This window comes from Siphateles boraxobius, unplaced genomic scaffold, assembly GCF_051911475.1.
Source record: "Siphateles boraxobius isolate OS27281-9 unplaced genomic scaffold, OSU_SipBor_1 3, whole genome shotgun sequence".
NCBI classification, from domain to species: Eukaryota; Metazoa; Chordata; class Actinopteri; order Cypriniformes; family Leuciscidae; genus Siphateles; species Siphateles boraxobius.
The window spans coordinates 3,248,138-3,270,217 of record NW_027508919.1 but is presented as its reverse complement, the minus strand read 5'-3'; the positions used below and the strand labels follow the sequence as shown (position 1 = coordinate 3,270,217).

Sequence of the window (22,080 nt, the reverse complement as noted above, 5' to 3'; positions counted from 1 at the left end):
ACAGTGCACTGACATATAGTACTATTGTGCTTCAGATGGCGCAATACGAGTCATGGACTTTTCCTGATCCCGTCCCCCCTCTCTCTCTCTCTCTCTCCAACATAGCTTCCTGAAAACATAATGTCCTGTCATGATAAAAGGCAAAATTGCAAAAAAATAAACATTTAAACTGATGCTGATTAAGCTCCACCCACACACAGAATGGAATAAGTATCTTTTAAAACTCATAAAGAGTGATTCATTCTCGAATTGTCATGATTCTAAATCTAGAAAATGTAACTGTAGCGAGTAACAACGTAACAACGCCTGTTGATTAATCAATAAAATAGTTTTTAAATATTTAAAAACTTGCAAAGCCACCTCACTGCTGAGAAATTTATAAAGTGATGCAGAGTCGACCGGCGATTTTATGATAATAATTGTCTTTACTGTACATTATTAAAGACTTACCAGCTAATGGACCTGAAATATTGAGTTTAATTAATTGTATTTAGTACAGCTATGCAGGAGATTGGTGACATAACGGTCAGTTCTATGGTTTAAAAGGTTATAATACAAGTGGGCGCTTTTCCTGGACTGTACACTGTATGTCTTTTCAGTACTCCGTGAAGTTCACCTAATTTATTGAAATTTTGTTTCAATATTACTTTAGCTCTATGCTTAATCTGACTCCAATTTCAAATGATTTTCAAATTTAGATTGTGTTTCTTATTAGAAAATAATCATAAATATTGATTATGACCTTTGATTATGAACAAATGTTGATCTTTGATTATTCTGAGTATCCCATACTTTTAATTATTCATTCATTAAAGGACCCGGTATCACTTTGAGACGTCACGTATGTGCGCTCACGATCACAAACTAGCCAGTTCTGAAGTACTCAGAGGATGCAGTGCTATTTATTTTACCCTTAAGATGCTTTTTTTATTATTTAAAGTAACTTATCAAGTACTCTCTACAGTTACTTTTTAGTTACTAGAACTCTTGTGTAAGTGAACTACTAAGTAAGCATTTATCAGTACCACATACTATTCCTATTTCACTTGTTTTTTAAGGCAATTGGTTTGCATGCTTTTTTTTTTAAAAGTAAGTCCAACTAATTAGATTTTACAGTGTAGGGAATTAACTTGTAAACAAAAAAAACACTATGGACTTTATCAGACCAATATCATAACTATTGAAGATATTTTTTTATCTGAGAAGCATTAATTTCCCCACAAGATGACGCTGTTTCTTAGTTCTTAGACTTAATTTGGAGGTGAGAATTGTTGACTACAGGTGAGGAGGTGTCTAATTTTCAAGTCTAGAATATGCTGTTGGCCTTTAATTGTTTGATGTTTATGCAAGAATAATTATATATAAAATGCATGTGAAAAAGAATATTATTAAAAGGAGGGAGTGGAGAAAATGCTTCATCATCCCTCCTCCTACTACTGCTTGCACACATGCATCCTCAGAGAGTCTTTTCCAGATTATGAAAAAAAACCTTCTGCCAGAAATGGAGAAGACGGGACGGGATGACGGGACATTTCCATTCACTGACTCTGAGAGAGACCTCTACATAAGAACTGCCTCCTCTTAATAAACCTGTGAAACGGACAGATACGGCAGTTCCAGTTCAACCTCTGCATCCCGTCAGCTCTCTCTCTCTCTCTCTCTCTCTCTCTCTCTCTCTCTCTCTCTCTCTCTCTCTCTCTATCTCTGTCTCTCTCTCTCTCTCTCTCTCTCTCTCTCTCTCTCTCTCTCTCTATCTCTCTGTCTCTCTCTCTCTCTCTCTCTCTCTCTCTCTCTCTCTCTCTCTCTCTCTCTCTCTCTCTCTCTCTCTCTCTCTCTCTCTCTGATGCTTTAAACTTCCAGTGACTGATCAAACTGTGAGAAGATCTGATCTGAGCCCACAACCACTTGACTTATCAGAAAACCTGTGCAAGTTTCTGTCTCTTGGACTCAGGTAAGTGGAGCATGGACACTATAAGATTATTATGAATTATTATTATTATGAATGACTTTATAAATGAGTGTTGTGATCTTAAATAAGACTCTGTAATTGAATAATTTAAGTTAAGACGATATTCAACTATATGTTGAGGAATATTTGCAAGTGTATCCAACTTGTGTTCAGATGTAATTTATGTAAATCCAACAAAGTTGGGAAATAGCTAACTACAGTATGCTCTGTCATTCATGTGCATGTGCACACATATTTTTTTATTGCGTATTTTAATTGTATAAGCATGCAGTCTTAGTTAAGTTACTCTAATAAAGTAATTAATTACTACTAATTTCAAATTCAACAGTGTAATTAGATTACTGTACTAATTATTCTCTCTAAAAATTATTGTATTACTCATTACTAATTACTTTCTAAATCCCATATCAACATTGACAAGTTGAACAATACAAGGATAGACATGAAACTGCTTTTTAAATTCGTTCAAATAAATAATATAAAATTGCATAAATGATTCTTGATCTGACATAAGTATTTAAAAGGGAGAAGATTAGGCTATACATTTTATCATTAGATGTTAAAATTTGACATTGAATTGTTTTTTATATAATTGTTCAATACAGTATTTAATGCAATTACGTAAGTGTAATTAAATTAAAGAAAAATTAGGAGTAATTCATTACTTTTTCAAGGGAAGGGAAAGAAAAGTAATTAAATTATAGTAATTAATTTCTTAGTAATGAATTACACCCAACACTGTTTATAAGTAAAAATAACATTATATCTTTAAACATGAGTGATATTTGGAGAATTCTCAACTTGGTGATATTTTAAATGTAATAGTATTTCAGCCCTGCAAACAGGAAACATTGAATCTTAAAGTGAGTTTTCCTTTATTTTAGGATCATTTCATGCACACCTTGCAAATTAATGTATAGGCCAATACTGTATATCACTCTCTCTTTTAGTTTCTCTTACTCTCTTCATCTCTCACATGCTCAAGCCATGCTGAGAGGTGAAGTGTGGGATTCGGTGATTGCTATGGTGCTATGGGCCGCCTGGTTGCCCTCCTGTCTCAGCCAGACCCCCTCTCCATCTCATGATGGAAAAATGAGGTTTCGTCTGGCCGGATACCCCCGCAAACACAATGAAGGGAGAGTGGAAGTGTTTTACAGTGGAGAGTGGGGAACTATCTGCGATGATGACTTCACCTTGGCCAACGCTCATGTTCTGTGTCGTCATCTAGGGTTCGTGGAGGCACTAGGCTGGTCGCACAGTGCCAAGTATGGACCAGGCAATGGTGAGATACAAATAAATCTTATTAGCAAAATGACATTTCTATTGTGATTTGTCGAGTTCGTGCTCAGTTATTTTCTCAAATCTGAAAACCAGTTTCTGAAACTCCTGTTGTAAACTCACCTAGCTGGTAAATATCCATGTCCCTGCAGGTAAAATCTGGCTTGATAATGTCATGTGTGGAGGAATGGAAAACAGCATAGAGAAATGTGTGTCCCGAGGCTGGGGGAACAGCGACTGCACGCATCAAGAGGACGCAGGGGTTGTCTGTAAAGACGAGAGACTTCCGGGCTTTGCAGAATCCAACATCATTGAGGTAAAAGATCACTTGCATCAAATGCCATGCCACTGATGCGGGCAAACAGAGAAAAATAACAATAACGCCATTACATAGAGAGCTGCATGATTACATATTTATAGGACAACCCGGAAGTTTGCATCATTCTAGTTCCCTCAACAAAAATGCATTAGGATTTTTGGATTGGCTTTTGCATTATTGCACAAAATAAGCTTTGTGACCAGCAAAAGTTTGTGATTCTTACATGTTTTGTTCATCATGATTGTCTTCACAAATCAACACAACTTTTATATTTGATTCTAAATACATTGGCTTGAAGTTAATGACACCTTGGTCTCAGGACTTTAACATCACCACCCAAAAATAAATAAAAAAAACTGTCATCATTTACTCCCCCAAACATGCATGAATTTCTTTCTTCTGCTGAACACAAAAGAAGATATTTTGAAGAATGTTGGTAATCAAACAGTTGATGGCCCCCATTGACTTCCATAGTAAATTTTTTCCCCCATACTGTGGAAGTCAATGGGGTCCATGCAGACCCGGCGACAGACACTAATTCACAGACGGACATCCAATTTTTTCAGGGGGGCACAAATGAGATCAACCTCATTGTATAAGGGGGGGTTTACATGATAAGCTGATGACTTTTAATGTCCCCGTGTTCGTTTTTTTTTTTTTAAGTAGAGACTCACTTCATTTTGATTCATTTTTCAGGAAACAAGACTTAAAATCTGAAGTCATTTTGGTTCTCCGATAAATGTATCTTAAAAATGTTTACATATTTGTACTGGAAAACACGACATAAGTACAAAAAAAGTTTTTGCAGTGATACAGAAAATAGGATAAATGTGAATATGCTTACTGAGATGGGGCAGGAGCAACGCTTATATCAAAGATTCAGCATATTTCCCTCTTCTTTATTAGTTGTCCATCATTTGGGGAAAATCTGATTATTTTTCATACATTTTCCCCAAAATTTCTTTGCAATTTTAATACATCACCACATATGAATGATTGCTCAAATTGTGTGGCATGTGTGACTGTTACTTTTAAAAGCAATCTGATATGAGTTATTGCGACCTGGAGCCATAAGCAAACACCTTGCACCACCCAAAACACCCTAACAACTTCCTATCATCTGCTTTTATCTCTTCACCTTTTCATCTCTCTCTCCATTTGACATTTCCCGCCTGTTCTCTCTCTCCTTCATCCACATAATGAGTGTCCACAGCCAGAGTTGCTCAGTTGTAAATTCATCTCTGATGATCTGCTTGGAACCACACCAGAGAAAGAGAGACAGATGTGGAGATACAAGAGCTTGGAGAATTAGCGACTGAAAAGCAGGTGAGAAGAAAAGTGAAGGAAGAGTTAAGGGCACGCAGAAGTACTGTTGCTCAGTATATGTGCCAGGTTTCTCCGTGTTCTCGTCCGGAAGGCTGAAAGAACACATACGAGTGGGTGTCAGACGATCCTCTGGAAACCTCTGCTGTTTGTGCGTCACTACACACAATCACATGTGTCTGAGTTTACTGGAATGTTGCAAATGACTGATTTCGCATCCAAATCTACAAATGTTTTCGAAAACACAGATTGACAAGAAGAATGTTCTTCCCAAAGAACAGAGAACTTCCCAAAGTAATTATAATGTGCTCACTATTTGTTTCATAGAAATGCAAGCTTGTTTGAAACTGAATGTGATTTGTTTGGTTTTCTGCTGTTTTGAAATGTCAGTTATCTAATATAGTGTGGACTTATGACATAACTACACACATTAGGTTTTTGATTTTTATGCATAGATATAATGATTTTTATACTGTACAAACTTTACATTGTATCCCCTAACCATTAATACATTATGCGTTTTTCAAAAACATTCAAAAACATACAAAAGTTTTGGTCGAAACTTTCACAATGCATTGCCCGAGAAAGCCAACTGGTACAGATGTGGTCTGCTGCTACTTTGCTGTGCAGTTTAGCCTTAGGTTAGGAATGAGACCCAAGTTTCAAATTCAGTTGATTGTCTCATGGCAAGGTGCTCAGCAGACTTTGTGGACTGTTCTGGCCAGACATTTGGAAGTGCTTGTGTAAATGGTGTAGAGGGTTTGTATTCTAGCCAACGCTCAATGAAGGTGTGGTTTGGCTGCTTACCACAGTGATCCAAAACCCTCATGTGAGATGACTCGTGTCCAGCATGAGCCAAACAGACGGACTCGTTTACTAAAAACTCTGCATGAAATTGAATTTGGAGATTTGTGCTGACTAGTTATACAAATATAAGGCTTATATCTATCAGAAAGACATACTGGACTTCATCTCATCTTCACCACAGACATGCACATACTTGGAAAAAAAAACACAGTATAAAACTGGTCTTGAAACCAGTATATACCCTATATCACATTTACCTCTCTTGATGTAGAGTTGCATTTGTTTCAGATGCAGGTGGATAAAAACCGTATGGAGAAGATTCGTCTGCGTCCACTCTCGGGCGCCCATGCCGGCCGTATGCTTGTGACGGAGGGAGTGATAGAGGTGAAGTTTAAAGATGGATGGGGTCACATCTGCAATACTGGCTGGACCACCAAGAACTCTCGAGTGGTTTGTGGCATGATGGGATTCCCTTCCCAGAGAACTACGGCCAAGAAGCCAAGCAGGTAATGGGCATGTTTCAAGGATACAAGGATCAAACTGTCCAAAAAAAAAAACAGTATTTATCAAATGTTCGATTGATAACTTAAGGTGCTCAATATGATTAGTACAAAATGTAGTCTTTTAGTGAATAAACAGTTGTCTATCAAAATTGTCTATCAAATGGCGAACTTAACTGAAATTATTTTGAGATGGTATTTAACACACACATCTTACGCACAGTGGCCACAAAACGCATTTGGACACACAAGCTGCACTTAGAACACCACTTAATTAGAAAAAAATATATATAAAATATAAAATTCTCCAAAGCTGCTCACCAAACTTACAATGAAATTTCAAATTAGAAATCACCAATGAAATCTTACAAAAATGTAGTTTCTTATGCTTGAATAGTGTTCAAAAAGCATTTTTTTTTCAAGGCGTGACTTATTCCGCCATACAGTATTGCGTTACACATAAGTAAAATGAGTGCACTTTGTTTGTATATCTAAAGTCTTTGGTTTTAATGATTTTTAGTGGACATATGTCAGTTCTCCTCAAGCCCACACAGGTGTTCTAGCAGAGTAACCACAGGAGTCGTTTCGTTTGTCACTTTAATGAACATGATCAACTAATGTTTGACAACAACTAAGTGGCACAACACTTGATGGCTGTGTCTGAAATCGCATACTCTCTTGAGTAACGTTGGGTACTTATTTTGAATAAGCAATTTTAGCGCAACCGCTAAAAAAGTACATTAGTTAACTCCACATCAGCAACATAAATTCATCGACTAACCATTCAGAAACGTCCTATTGCATTCTACATGTTGTCACGTTTTCTTGAGTTTCTCCATCATTGTCCGACTCCAGTTTAAACAGTTTCTGACATTTTAGTGCTTGTCTTCGTGAGGTAATCCGAACAGCTAACACACAAGCTCTTGAAGCTCCGCCCTCTGTGCTGGAAGCAGCAGCTCATTTGCATTTAAAGGAACACACACAAAACTACGCATTTTTGCTCGGCATCAAAAAGGGACAATTTTAACATGCTGTAAACATTGATTTATGGCAGGGATGGGCAACTCCGGTCCTCGAGGGCCACTGTTCAGCAGAGTTTAGCTCCAACCCTAATTAAACACACCTGAACAAGCTACTCAATGTTTTCAGGATTACTAAAAAATAATTTTTGTCAGGGTTGGAGCTAAACTCTGCAGGACAGTGGCCCTCGAGGACTGGAGTTGCCCATCCCTGATGTATGGGGTATTTTGAGCTAAAATTTCACATTCACACTCTGGGAACATCAGAGACTTATTTTACATCTTGTAAAAAGGGGCATTATACAACCCCTTTAATGCGTGAAGTATGAATGTAATCAAGATTCCAAACATACAACATTCGACATGCTGTCATTATCATGTGACCTACCAGCATCAGTTGCGTCACTTCACCTCCATTCATAAATCCTCTCCCGTGGCCTCATGGGATGGTAAAGTGTCTGTCGTATGCACACTTCAGAATCTCGTCAGAAATAGTAGGTCATCCAGGTACTTTTTGCCTACTCTTTTATGAGTAGGCCTACTGTGAATTCAGACACTTTTTTGTCACATATTGTTTTTCGCCTACTAGCTATGTAGTATAGGGAAATATGGTGTGCTTATTCTTTATTTATTAAATATACTGCTAGATATTTTGTTATATAATGTGGTGGTCCAAGTAGTTTCTGAGACAATTTAAGGTATGTTATAGCTGTAAACAAAATAAATATGTATTTTACAACAGTTGAAGGAACTTTGTGATCAAAACCGCATTTTAAAAGCAAGATTGTCGGTTTCAAATTCCTCAAAGCTGACTTCCTCTAAATTATCACTTGTCTTTGTGATCTAGACTATTTTGGATTCTTATGGAAACTTGTTGTGCAGTTTTATGTATATGTTATTTGAAACCTATTTTTAGTGTTTGTGTTTCAGCCAGAGCATCTAGACATTCAAAAGATTGAATGTTCATTGTTTCAAATTTGGATGTCTGCTTGTAATTTTACTGCAGAGCCACATAGATAGTTTCCATTATTCCCTCAAATACTCAAGATGAAGAGCTCATATACACCATTAAATATATACCTGGTTACTGTGTTCAGGCACATTTAAAAAATATGGAAAATGTCTCTATTTCATGATCTTCGGCCAATGAATCATTATAGATCATCATACACTTCACATGCTGCTGCCAAAAAGACTTTTGCAAGAATCCACTTATGCAAGTCAGGATATGTTGTTATGAAACCTGACAGCTAATGTGAGCACATACACACGAATCTTGATGGATATATGAACTGTCATAGAAACACTCCGATGTTATGCATTGTCACATGAAGTAATGACGAATCTTTACAAAGTCCTGCAAAATGAAATCAATTCCATATGTTGCTGGGCTGCCAGCCAACGTGTTTTTAACTGTGTGAGGGATGAGGAAGTTTTATCATTGTTCCAGTGAAAAATGTAAAATACAGATCAGTGAGGCCCTGATGGAAATTTCATACTGAGCTGCGGCGTTATTTGTCTCTCTGATTCACTCTGATTTAATATTATAGCGATAGGAAAATGTTATGGTAATTTGATGTGGTCCTGGTTTCTCAGGTGTGTGTTTGTGAAGTTTCAGCTCAACAGATCATTTTTGAATGGAAGGAAAAACATGCTGTTTTTGTGTATGTCTCTTTAAATTAAAATGACCTGCTGCTCGCTTTCAAGAAGAGGGCGGAGCCTGCTTGTGCATGGTCACTTTGCCAAAAACTAAAACATGTTTTGGTTTTGATTATCATCTCTATCGTCGTCACGCTCACATGACATTGCAGTTCTTCATCATCATGAAAGTTTATTATCTGCATGTGTTTTAAAGCCCTATCAGTCTAAACTTATGATATATGGTTTTCTGAGTGCACATATCAGAAGCACGTGCACAGAAATTTGGATGTCGGATGGTGCGTCCTGGGAGTTTTAAACTAAGTTCTCTTTCACGTCTTATTAAGTTTTAAACTAAGTTCTCTTTCACGTCTTATTAAGTATTAAACTAAGTTCTCTTTATTGCACTTAAACTGTCAAATACACACAAGGCTATATGAAAAACACACAAAGTTCACATAAACACAGTTGGCTATGCGAACGTAAACAGCAAGTAAATAAATCGTATGTGTATATTAGATCTGTATATTTAAGCAACATATATGCTGTTATGAATCAAACAACAAAAGAAAAACAGAACATCACTCACACTTGACAGAACAACTATAGTAGCTTTAATAAAAATACATTTCTTACTTGAAAGATGCTGTTAAATACTCTGGAGAGGAGATAAACATGGCGGACTGTGTATAGCTCACTCAGGGCGGGTCTATGCTTATAGGGCAGAGTCTGTCAGCAGTCGTGGGCGGGGCCTTAGCATAGGCTATGTGACATCCCATTGCGCAGAAACTGCAAACGGCTTATTCTGAGACGCTGCTTATAATTTATAGGGATTTTAAAAAGGAGTGGGTGGATTTATACCATTATAGGGTGATTGTGTACACACTGTTGATACACATTTATGTTCTGCATACTAGGTCTCCTTTAATTGTGAAAGACTGCGAGATAAGATGAAAGTAGCAAACATTTAATATTTGACAAATGTTTTTACAATAGAAATCTTAAACGACCAACAGTAATATCTTGTCATGCAAACTACTCGACAAACCACTTTGAATTGAAAATATAGGATAATTTACGATGAGACAGGAGACATTTTGCCGTGTTTCTCGTCATATTCAAGCGTTTTCGACACAAGCACTGTCATGTCTTGTTTTAGTTTTGGTTCATGTTTCATTTCAGTCATGTTTCCTGACTTGTCGTGTGATGCCCTTGTCCTCATGTGATCCTGCCACGTGCTTCCCTAGTCTCTTGTGTCATGTTGTCATTAGTTAATTGTCTGTCATGATCACAGATGTATCTTGTTTAGTGATTAGTCAATGTGTGTATTTTAGCCCTCATGTTTGCCATGTGTCTTTGGTCAAGTATTGTTTCCCTGTAACTGTCCATGTGAAGCTTATAGTTTGTATTTAGTTTGTTTAGCTTCTCCAAGCTTTCCTCCAGTGTACCTCGTTACATGCACAAATTCACTTTTATTGATTATTGCCTATTTTAAAATTAAAATGTTGAAAATGGTTTAAATTCATTACAAAACTTCTTTATTCTCTTAAATCTATTTATTAATCAAGACAAGGTTCTTGCTGCAAACAACACCATTGCAACCCCGCATAATACCCTAGTAACTGCATACAACATGCTAAATACATTCTGAACACCTTAAACGCCACATAGCAACGCTCTGGCAACCACACACAGCAGAATGTGGCGGCAGGTTTTTGATGTTGCCATAATGAAGGTTCAATGTTATTTCATTGTTTTGTTTTGCTGTACTTGTATGGCTTCTCTCCTCCATCTGTGTTGAAACAGTCATCCACATCTGAACACAGACACTTACTCCGATTCACAGCAGATGGTGAAATGTAAGCAGTCTGTGACTGGACAGAAAAACAAGCTAGCATCAGAGAATTCACGTGTGCATTGTGAGAATACAGCTATCATTTCAACCAATGCACACTCTCTGTGTGTATATTAAACTGAATAAGTGACTCATACCTCCTTAGACATGAGCTCAAGTCCTCAGCATGCTGAAGTTGAGCTCCAAAACACTCTCCCACTGGCTGTTCATCAGTCTGACTGATGAAATATCTTCTCTTGATATGAAGGCCATTTAATTTACACTTAATTTTGCTTAATATTAAAGTCTACAAGCTGACTTATTCCAAAGTAATCTTTGGTGGATGAAAAAGCTGCCTTTATCCTTTCCACTGCTTTTAAATGATCATGAGCTCTGACATAATTTACTGAAAGGAAATGTGTAAAATACTGTACTTCTCTAAATCTCTGTAATTATGACATTGATATCAGGTTCGTGCCAGAAGTGCTTGGCTAGAAACACTTCAGAAATAGCTCATTCTGCACATTTACAAGACTGTGGATGATATCCTACACTTCTCAGATGTCTGTATGAATGTCTGTGCGTCCCAGAAATTGAATAAAAAGGCCTGTTTTTACTTAAACTTAAAAAATTGATTTGGACCCTAAAGTCACACCTAAAAATGTTTAAATGTCAGTATCATTTTGCAAAAATGTATTCTTTTTTATTTGTTTGCAGATTAAATTAATTGTTTGCATATACCATAAGACACTTGGTTTTATATTTTGACAACTAATGCAATGACATTCAGACATTTTTAAGCATTCAAATGTTTTTTGGGGGGCCTACATATATCTTATTCTCCAATATTTTACTTGATTTTTTCATTCTGTAATTTAATTGCATACATAAGTTTGCGCTGGAAAGTCACACAAGAGGAAAGTATCTTCTCTCTCACTACAGTAATATTACACCATACCAGACCTCTCCTGGTCATGTCATCACCTGTGTGAGAGTCTGGAACGTGTCATAAATCAGGTGAACCATTGTATAATCTTTCCTTTCATAAAGCAAATACTGCAGTGTGAGCTACATGCTAGACGGGTGAATCTCTCGAAAGCTGTCAAGAACATGTCATATTTCACCCCAAAGTTAGGAGAAAGTAATAAAATATTATATTTTGAGGGAATATATATAAATATACTCTATAGATGTTCACTCTATAAATACATTTAAATGGCCTTCAGTGGAAAAGCAACATCAGTATGCACTATTTGCTCTGGCTGGACTAGCCACTATTTCTCAGCAAGCTGATAGAATGTAAGAAATTGGTCATGCTTTCCATTTGGGTTTACTTTTCTGAGCACTGCAAGGTTCAGAATTCAAAAGACATCTTCTGGTGTATTATAAGCCTACTGTATGTGGTACATAATAAATTGTTGTTATTTTGCTCATACAGCAGTAATTATTCTTTCAGCTGACAGAATATTATTGAAATTTCTTACTATTGTTTTAGGACACAATGTATGTCATTTGATCATTTGCGTATCTGTTTAGTCACCAGAGTGTGTACAAGATCCACTCAGTGGCCTGCACAGGAAATGAGGCTCATCTTTCAGCATGCACGATGGAGTTCAGTAAAGCAAATTCTAGCGCCCCCTGTTCCAATGGAGGAGCTGCTGTAGTCAACTGTGTGCCCGGGCCACTGTTCACACAGGCCGGAGCACGCAGAGTCAAGCTCAATCCAATGGTGATTAGATAAAGCTAATTCATTTGAACGTAATTCATTTCAATGGACTGATTTGATATTAACATTAATCACAATTTCTGGAGGTAATATCAACAGTATTAAAAGAACACATGTATTATGGCTTCCATTGATCACGCTCATTCTCCAGTCTCAGGTGCGTCTGAAGGGCGGTGCAAAGGCAGGTGAGGGCCGTGTGGAGGTCCTGAAGGGGAGTGAGTGGGGTACAGTGTGTGACGACCGCTGGAACCTGCAGTCCGCCAGCGTGGTGTGTAGAGATCTGGGCTTCGGCACCGCTAAAGAGGCTCTGACTGGAGCACGAATGGGCCAAGGTGGGCAACACTAGATAGATAGATAGATAGATAGATAGATGGATAGATGGATAGATGGATAGATGGATAGATGGATGGATGGATGGATGGATAGATAGATGGATAGATGGATAGATGGATAGATGGATGGATGGATGGATAGATAGATAGATAGATAGATAGATAGATAGATAGATAGATAGATAGATAGATAGATAGATAGATAGATAGATAGATAGATATCCCATTCAAAGCCTGATCTCTTGTCCACAGGCATGGGTCCCATCTACATGAATGAGGTTCAGTGTCATGGTGATGAGAAGAGCCTGTGGGACTGTCCTCATAAAAGCATCACTGCTGAAGACTGCAAACACATGGAGGACGCCTCCGTCATCTGCAACATTCCCTACATGGGCTTTGAGAAAACGGTCAGACACATACATGATGATTCTACTGTTATTTTATTTCTAGCAAGTAAACTATGAAGTGTATAGAGAGAAAAAAACTGCCTCGAATCTGCTTTTATCTAACGTTTAACATTTAATATAACCATAACTGTCTCTGATGTATCAGACTTCAAAGTCCTCAGACAGAAAATCTTTGATGCCCTCATCAAAGTGTCTTCATTTACGCCTAACGCTTATGTGTTTTTGTATTGTATTACACTTTTTCTTAGCTCAGCTATGAACACTAACAATGGCTGTTCCAAACTAAAGCATTGCACCACCAAAATCTGTAAAATCACTTAAAATGAGCACACTTTTATTCAAATAGGTGATGCAATGCACAGTAAAACCCTGTTCTCACAGCCCTAAAGCAGCACTGCTTATCAAGTTTAAATGATCAAAGTCAAGGTTCTTAAGTCTTTTAATTCTTTCTCATGCTCGCTCTGTAACCTGTGGCAGATCCGCCTGACAGGGGGTCGGACGCGGTTGGAGGGGAGGGTGGAGCTGCTCTCTACAGGCAGTGAGATGAGGGACTGGGGTTTGATCTGTGGGGACGGATGGACAACTCGAGAGGCCATGCACTGTAAACCCAGATTTTGTTTCTAATTAAACTTACGAGTGATCATTACTTATTCTTTTATGTTTTGTCAAAACCTGCTATCATTACTAAACAACATTAGTTGTTTGTACTATTTAGCTGAAAGATTAATTGCACTAATCATGTTTAGTAGAGATAACTTGGCATGTTTAGTTTCATAAGGAAGGGGAGGGGCTAATTCAAAAACCTGCCTGGACACGTGAAAAGACCCGCGCGTCTAACGTGCGTCCAAGAGGTTCTAACGTTACACCTGGCGGGACGAGCACAGGCCTCGGCAGCAGACGGTACCCTGACTAGGAAGCAACATTACTGCAATTGGAATGGTTAGTATTTAAAATAACTATTGTAGCCTAGTTATATTTGTGGGAATTTTTAATTCCCAAAAGCTTGCAGATAATTTGTTGACGCAACTTTTTTTTCCGTCTAATGTTACTGTTTGAACTTGTGCATGGTGTTAATACATGCTTATTGCTAACACTATCTAACTAAGTTAATCAAAAAAGTGTCATCTGAATGTTTAAGTTAGCTTAGTGTTAACAGTCTAAGGATTGCTCACATACCGGCGAGTTTGCTCGACTGTATCATATACATAAATGTCATTTTACAAAATAGAAAAGCGATTCAACCGCTGTTGGGGCAAATGAGTGTAAATTAGCACTCGCTGTGGTGGTGTAAATAATAATGAATAATTATCGATTTTCAAATATTGCTCCTGTGAATACAGAACGGAATATTTTGTAGCCTTTTTTGCCGTCAATACTGGCGACGTTGTCTTTGCTGTAATCAAATTTGCTGTAATAATTTTTACCATTATTTATTTTTCACCATGACACTCTTATATTGATTAAAGTTGTTTTTCAAATGAGAAATATAATGTAATGATTGTGCTCTTCTGTTATTCTTTATTTAGGAATCTGATGTTGATGATTATTTTCGTGACCTTGACGTTGGGATACTTCTTATTGCGCGTGAAGGTGCTGTGCTCACGTCTTCCCAGCATCTCAGTCCAGCCTCGTTGAAAATCATCATTGAGGGAGAAGTTGTAATGGAGAACATTCAAGATCTGCCAAAAGCAATGTGCATTCTGTTTGGACTCATGTATGCACTCCATCTTTACTACCAAGACCATGAAGCTCACATTTCAGTTCATCCAACAGGTATTGCTATTGTTAGGCCACACTGACCTAAAGCCAAAGATACAGACTTTGAAAAATCAGCTCGCAATGTAAAAAGAGAGGTCAAGTCTACTGTAAGAAGCTGTTGACTACATTTTTCTTTTTGCCACACTAGTAAAATACTTTCTTACCTGTGGGGTAAACCTTTTTATTTTCTGTAAAACTAGCGGACGAACAGACACACGTAAAATGCAGACACACACGTAGAACACCCACACACAACACACACAAACAACACTGACACACACTTAAATGCTGTAGGAATCATGCTGAAGGATGTGACTTGTGTGAAAATTTAAACTGAGAAGAGTTGTAGCAGAAAGACATAGGCCTAAGACATTATTGTTCCAGTTCTTCACCAGTCTATGTAGATTGTTCTGATATGATAGTCTGTTGGTTCATGCTCTGTCCTCCCTTCATTTAGCCAGATGAAACAGATCCTGTTTGTTTGCGTTTTCTTGTACATTTGAGTGGGTGTTTCTGGTAAATTTTATTTTGTTTATGGATTTACCACTCAGGGGACATCTATGGTTTTATCTTGTAAATTTGTGACACATACAACACCCACACACGGCAACACCGACACGGGCAACACACACGGACAACACCCACACACAGGGCAACACAGACACGGGCAACACACACGGACAACACCAACACCCACGGCAACACATACACGGGCAACACACACGGACAACACCCACACACACGGCAACACAGACACAGGCAACACAGACGGACAACACCCACACCCACGGCAACACACACACGGGCAACACACACGGACAACACCCACACACACGCTAACACACACGGACAACACCCACACGCACACTGCAACACAGACACGGGCAACACACACGGACAACACCCACACACACGGCAACACAGACACGGGCAACACACACGGACAACACCCACACACACGCTAACACACACGGACAACACCCACACACACACTGCAACACAGACACGGGCAACACACACGGACAACACCCACACACGGCAACACCGACACGGGCAACACACACGGACAACACCCACACACACGGCAACACAGACACGGGCAACACACACGGACAACACCAACACCCACGGCAACACATACACGGGCAACACACACGGACAACACCCACACACACGGCAACACAGACACAGGCAACACAGACGGACAACACCCACACCCACGGCAACACACACACGGGCAACACACACGGACAACACCCACACACACGCTAACACACACGGACAACACGCACACTGCAACACAGACACGGGCAACACACACGGACAACACCCACACACGGCAACACCGACACAGGCAACACACACGGACAACACCCACACACACGGCAACACAGACACGGGCAACACACACGGACAACACCAACACCCACGGCAACACCAACACGGGCAACACACACGGACAACACCCACACACACGGCAACACAGACACAGGCAACACAGACGGACATCACCCACACCCACGGCAACACACACACGGGCAACACACACGGACAACACCCACACACACGCTAACACACACGGACAACACCCACACGCACACTGCAACACAGACATGGGCAACACACATGGACAACACCCACACACGGCAACACCGACACGGGCAACACACACGGACAACACCCACACACACGGCAACACAGACACGGGCAACACACACGGACAACACCAACACCCACGGCAACACATACACGGGCAACACACACGGACAACACCCACACACACGGCAACACAGACACAGGCAACACAGACGGACAACACCCACACCCACGGCAACACACACACGGGCAACAAACACGGACAACACCCACACACACGCTAACACACACGGACAACACGCACACTGCAACACAGACACGGGCAACACACACGGACAACACCCACACACACGGCAACACAGACACGGGCAACACACACGGACAACACCCACACACACGGCAACATAGACACGGGCAACACACACGGACAACACCCACACACACGCTAACACACACGGACAACACCCACACACACACTGCAACACAGACACGGGCAACACACACGGACAACACCCACACACACGGCAACACAGACACGGGCAACACACACGGACAACACCAACACCCACGGCAACACATACACGGGCAACACACATGGACAACACCCACACACACGGCAACACAGACACAGGCAACACAGACGGACAACACCCACACCCACGGCAACACACACACACGGGCAACACACACGGACAACACCCACACACACGCTAACACACACGGGACAACACCCACACGCACACTGCAACACAGACACGGGCAACACACACGGACAACACCCACACACACACTGCAACACAGACACGGGCAACACACACGGACAACACCCACACACACGGCAACACAGACACGGACAACACCCACACACACAAACAACACCCACACACACACAAGGCAACAGACACGGACAACACCCACACACACAAACAACACAGACACGGACAACACCCACACACACACAAACACATATACACCCACACACAATTGTTTCAATGATTTGAAATTACCTTTTTAAGATTCATCATTTTAGATTGGATAATTGATGTTTTGATTGTTGATGTTTACCTGATGTTTGGCTGTGTTTTGCCATTAAAAAATAAAATAAAATGCATGGAAGCATTAAGAGGTGTTTCTTTTTTTCCATCCATCCAATTTAATTGAAAATGTTTATAACATATTTTTGTTTTAAAAATCAAAAGCTAATTAAATTAGTGGAAAATACAGTAATTGTGTTAAATGATGAGTAGCAATAACAAGTCATAATAGCTAGTTTTATCTAATGATTTTGAGAACACTACTAATAAATATAAATACTAAACTTAAGGTTCCATGTTAATACAACTCAACATGTTTAGTTTCAGCTTGTGTAAAAAGTTAGGGTTCCATGTTAATACAACTCAACATGTTTAGTTTCAGCTTGTGTAAAAACTAAAGGTTCCATGTTAATACAACTCAACATGTTTAGTTTCAGCTTGTGTAAAAACTAAGGGTTCCATGTTAATACAACTCATACCACTTTAGTTTTTACACAAGCTGAAACTAAACATGTTGAGTTGTATTAACATGGAACCTTTAGTTTTTACACAAGCTGAAACTAAACATGTTAAGGCAACGGGTTTCCACGCGATTTGCGAGTAAAGTCAACTAATTCGGGTTAAGAGTGTGGTAGTGTGCAGACAGCTGGGGTTGGGACATGCCAGCAGTGGCCTGAGAGTAAGATAACCACTGTATAACATACAACACAGGCACAGACATGGAGTTGATGTGTAGTTTAAGTGAATATAGCATGGAGGTAAGGGGGATGCACAGAAACGGTGTCATCGTAAGGTGTGTTCCCTTTCGTTGTCACTCCGAGTTACGTCGGATGACGACGAATGGGGTTTCGCTTAGAAAGCCTATCAACTTCGAGTATTACAAAACGAGCCAATGGCAAAGAAATGCCATGGGTCTGCGGAATTTGCATGGCGTAACTCCGCCCCACCTCGTGGGTATAAAAGGAGGAAGCCGGCAGCAAGCAGATATGTTTTCGCTTCGGAGCCAAGTGTATTCTTCTCTCCACAAGCCATCTCTGAATTGTCAGCTTTACAAACGAGTACCTCGAGTGTTGGTGTGACGGCGATCTACGGCGAGAGCGTGCTTCCTGCTGATCTGTTGCAGTGGTCTGCCAGTCGGTGCGTTTCTCCCCGGGTGCTTCAACACTTGAGTTTTCTCTCACTAAAAGAGCTTACACGTGGCACGTCTTTTTAAAGATGTCTCGCCCGTGTACTTCTGGTTGCGGCAGATTGGTATCGGACTCTGATGGGCACGAGCGTTGCATAGTATGTTTGGGCATTGATCATGCTAGAGCAGCGCTCGTGGATGACTCATGTTCTCTCTGTGGGAACATGACCATCGCGTCATTACGGTCGAGACTCGGTGAACTCGAAAGAGTGAGAGTCCCCTCATCCACCCCCCGTCCTGCGGCTGGTGGCCAGGGTGATCTGAGGGTTACGGTCTGGAACAAGGCGCCGACTATGTGTCCGCGACCCCAGCCCCCCTCTTCAATGACGGTGCCCGCTAGTGAACTGCTGATTCCCGCGGGTCTACCCTCTGGTGGCCCGCCTGCTTCAGTTGAAGCTACAGAGGAAGATGCCATGTCTGTTGCAGCATCACTTGGCGGGTTTGACTCTTCTGGAAGTGAGGGCTCGTCACAGCTGCCACCTTCCGGTGTGCATACGGCTGTGCTCGAGTCTGATCCGGAGATGACGGCCATGCTTTCCCGGGCAGCCGCGAGCATCGGACTTGAGTGGAGGCCTCCACCCTGTCCTGAGCGCTCGCGGCTGGACGATTGGTTTTTGGGTAAGGCCGCCGACCCTCGTCCTCGGCAAACCCCAATACCTTTCTTCCCGGATGTGCATGATGAGATCTCGAAGTCCTGGAAGACCCCCCTGTCTTCTCGGGACCGCTCGCTGGTCTCATCCGCCTTTCCTCCCCTCGATGAGGCAGCTGCCCGTGGGTACACTGGGCTTCCCCCGGTTGAACGCTCTGTTGCCATGCAACTATGTCCTCAGAGTGCTTCTTCTCGGGGCGAGCCTAAGCACCCATCCAAAGCCTGTAGATTTTCGTCGACCCTGGTGGCGAAGTCTTACAGAGCGGCGGGACAGGCGGCTGCTTCACTGCATGCTATGGCCACTCTGCAGGTCTACCAGGCCCAGATGCTCAGAGACATGCACGAGGGTAGGACAAACCCAGGGCTCTTTGATGAGCTGCGCGCCGCGACCGACCTTGCTCTCCGGGCGACGAAGGTTACCGCGCGCTCCCTGGGTTTGGTGATGTCCACAGCTGTGGTCCAGGAGCGACATCTGTGGCTGAACCTGGCTGACATGCGGGACGCTGAGCGGACCCGTCTGCTTAACGCCCCCTTGTCCCAGGCCGGCCTCTTCGGCGGTGCAGTTGAAGACTTTGCCCAACAGTTTTCAACTGCCCAGAAACAGTCCGAGGCCATCAAACACATTCTGCCCCGCCGGCCCGCTGCTGCCTCCACCTTGCCGGCCGGGCAGACGCCTCGACCTGTTTCCCGCCGAGGGCGCCCTCCTGCGGCTCCCGCCCCTCCCGCCCGGACCACGCAGCAGCCTCCACCCAGGGCCGGTCGCGGAGGAAGCCGTAAGAAGGCGCCACAGCCCTCTCCTGCCCCGCCCCCCGCTAAACGCCGGGCCAAGCGGCGCTCCTGAGACGGGCTGCTCAGGGATGATGATTGTTTCTCAGGAGGTGGTAGCAGGACCACTCCTTCCCCCGGTGGAGGGCCGGGGGAGAATCTTTTGTTCTCCACTCCCCGCTGCTCACCCACGGGTGGGCAGCACCCTAATGTGGTTAAAGTCAGAAACAATCCCCTCTTCCCTGAGCTCACAGAGTTCTCGGGCGACACAGAGCGCCGCCGACAAGCCGTGCTCTCCTCGCCCCCCTCTGTCCCAGAGGCGGTTGACACGGCGTGCCGTCCACGGACCGCTTCGCCCCTGTCCCCCTCTGTCGCCAGACCCCTGGCAGAGCAGGCCCCCGCGGGACGACCAGCCTGGTCCTCCCCTGGCCCCCTCTGCCAGGGCGCGGTTGCTAACTGTGCCCCCTCTCCGGGCCGCTATGCCGTCCACATCTGGGCCAGTTACTCCGCTTCGCTGCCCCTCCGGGGGGACGCCTGTGGCTCGCATGATCCCGTTGGTTCAGTTCCTGGGAGCCTGGCTAGAGCTTCCCCGTCTGTCCCACTGGATCGCGCGTACCGTCAGGCTCGGCTATGCGATTCAGTTCGCACGGTCTCCTCCCCGCTTCAGGGGAGTCCGCTCCACTTTGGTCGGTGGCAATGCCCCTATCATGAGAGCAGAGATTGCCACCCTGCTGGCGAAGGGTGCAATCGAGACTGTCCCTCCAGCCGAGATGAGGTCCGGCTTCTACAGCCCCTACTTCATTGTCCCCAAGAAAACCGGTGGGTTACGGCCAATCCTGGACTTGCGCGTGCTGAACCGCTCCCTTCACCGGATGCCGTTCAAGATGCTCACCGCCAAACGCGTTTTCGAATGCATACGGCCCCAGGATTGGTTTGCAGCGATCGACCTGAAGGACGCCTACTTTCATGTCTCCATTCTTCCTCGACACAGACCGTTCCTCCGGTTTGCTTTCGAGGGGCAGGCATACCAGTACGCGGTTCTCCCTTTCGGGCTAGCCCTGTCTCCTCGCATCTTCACGAAGGTCGTCGAGGCGGCCCTTGTTCCCCTTCGAGAGCAAGGGGTTCGCATCCTGAGTTATATCGACGACTGGCTGATCCTAGCTCACTCTCGAGATCAGGTTTGCGAACACAGGGACCTAGTGCTTCGGCACCTAGCCCGTCTGGGCCTTCGGGTCAACTGGGAGAAGAGCAAACTTTGCCCCGTGCAGAGGATCTCTTTTCTCGGTATGGACATCGACTCGGTCGCCATGTCCGCGCAGCTTACGAGCGAGCGCGCGCAGTCACTGCTGACTTGCCTAAGACAATTCGAGGGCAAGAGTGCGGTTCCACTGAAACTTTTTCAGAGGCTCCTGGGGCATATGGCATCTACAGCCGCGGTCACGCCGCTCGGATTGCTTCATATGAGACCGCTTCAGCTTTGGCTTCGCGACCGAGTCCCGAGGTGGGCATGGCAACACGGCACGTTCCGAGTACCAGTTACTCCGACCTGCCGTCAGTTCTTCACCCCGTGGACGAACCTCGATTTTCTCAGGGCCGGTGTCCCCCTGGTTCGAGCTTCCCGGCATGTTGTTGTCTCAACAGATGCCTCCACCACGGGCTGGGGCGCCATGTGCAATGGACATGCTGCTGCGGGCTCCTGGACAGGACCCCAGCGGCTATGGCATGTCAATTGCCTCGAGTTGTTGGCAGTACGCCTTGCCCTGCACCGCTTCCGAGCGTTGCTCAGGGGTCAACACGTACTAGTCCGCTCAGACAATACCGCCACTGTAGCGTACATCAACCATCAAGGTGGTCTACGCTCCCGCCGTATGTCACAACTCGCTCGCCACCTCCTCCTATGGAGTCAGAAGCATCTGAGGTCGCTTCGAGCCATCTTCATT

General features: G+C 42.9%; 1 protein-coding gene across 4 annotated transcripts in view; it reads left to right on the top strand.

Annotated features, from left to right (window-relative positions):
• The first annotated feature begins 1,594 nt into the window (after window positions 1-1,594).
• The window catches only part of loxl3a (lysyl oxidase-like 3a), a 33,041-nt gene continuing 12,555 nt past the window's right edge, over window positions 1,595-22,080 (top strand). The window contains exons 1-9 of one of the 4 annotated variants that reach the window (XM_077247385.1): window positions 1,595-1,951; window positions 2,920-3,251; window positions 3,400-3,563; window positions 5,985-6,202; window positions 12,224-12,416; window positions 12,565-12,745; window positions 12,998-13,152; window positions 13,630-13,753; window positions 18,176-18,219. In XM_077247385.1, the coding sequence (XP_077103500.1) occupies window positions 2,957-3,251; window positions 3,400-3,563; window positions 5,985-6,202; window positions 12,224-12,416; window positions 12,565-12,745; window positions 12,998-13,152; window positions 13,630-13,753; window positions 18,176-18,219 (1,374 nt within the window). In that variant the 5' untranslated portion in view covers window positions 1,595-1,951; window positions 2,920-2,956. Of the gene's footprint in view, window positions 1,952-2,919; window positions 3,252-3,399; window positions 3,564-5,984; window positions 6,203-12,223; window positions 12,417-12,564; window positions 12,746-12,997; window positions 13,153-13,629; window positions 13,754-18,171; window positions 18,220-22,080 lie in introns of all 4 variants that reach the window. The other 3 variants (XM_077247388.1, XM_077247387.1, XM_077247389.1) reach the window with 3 other exon arrangements.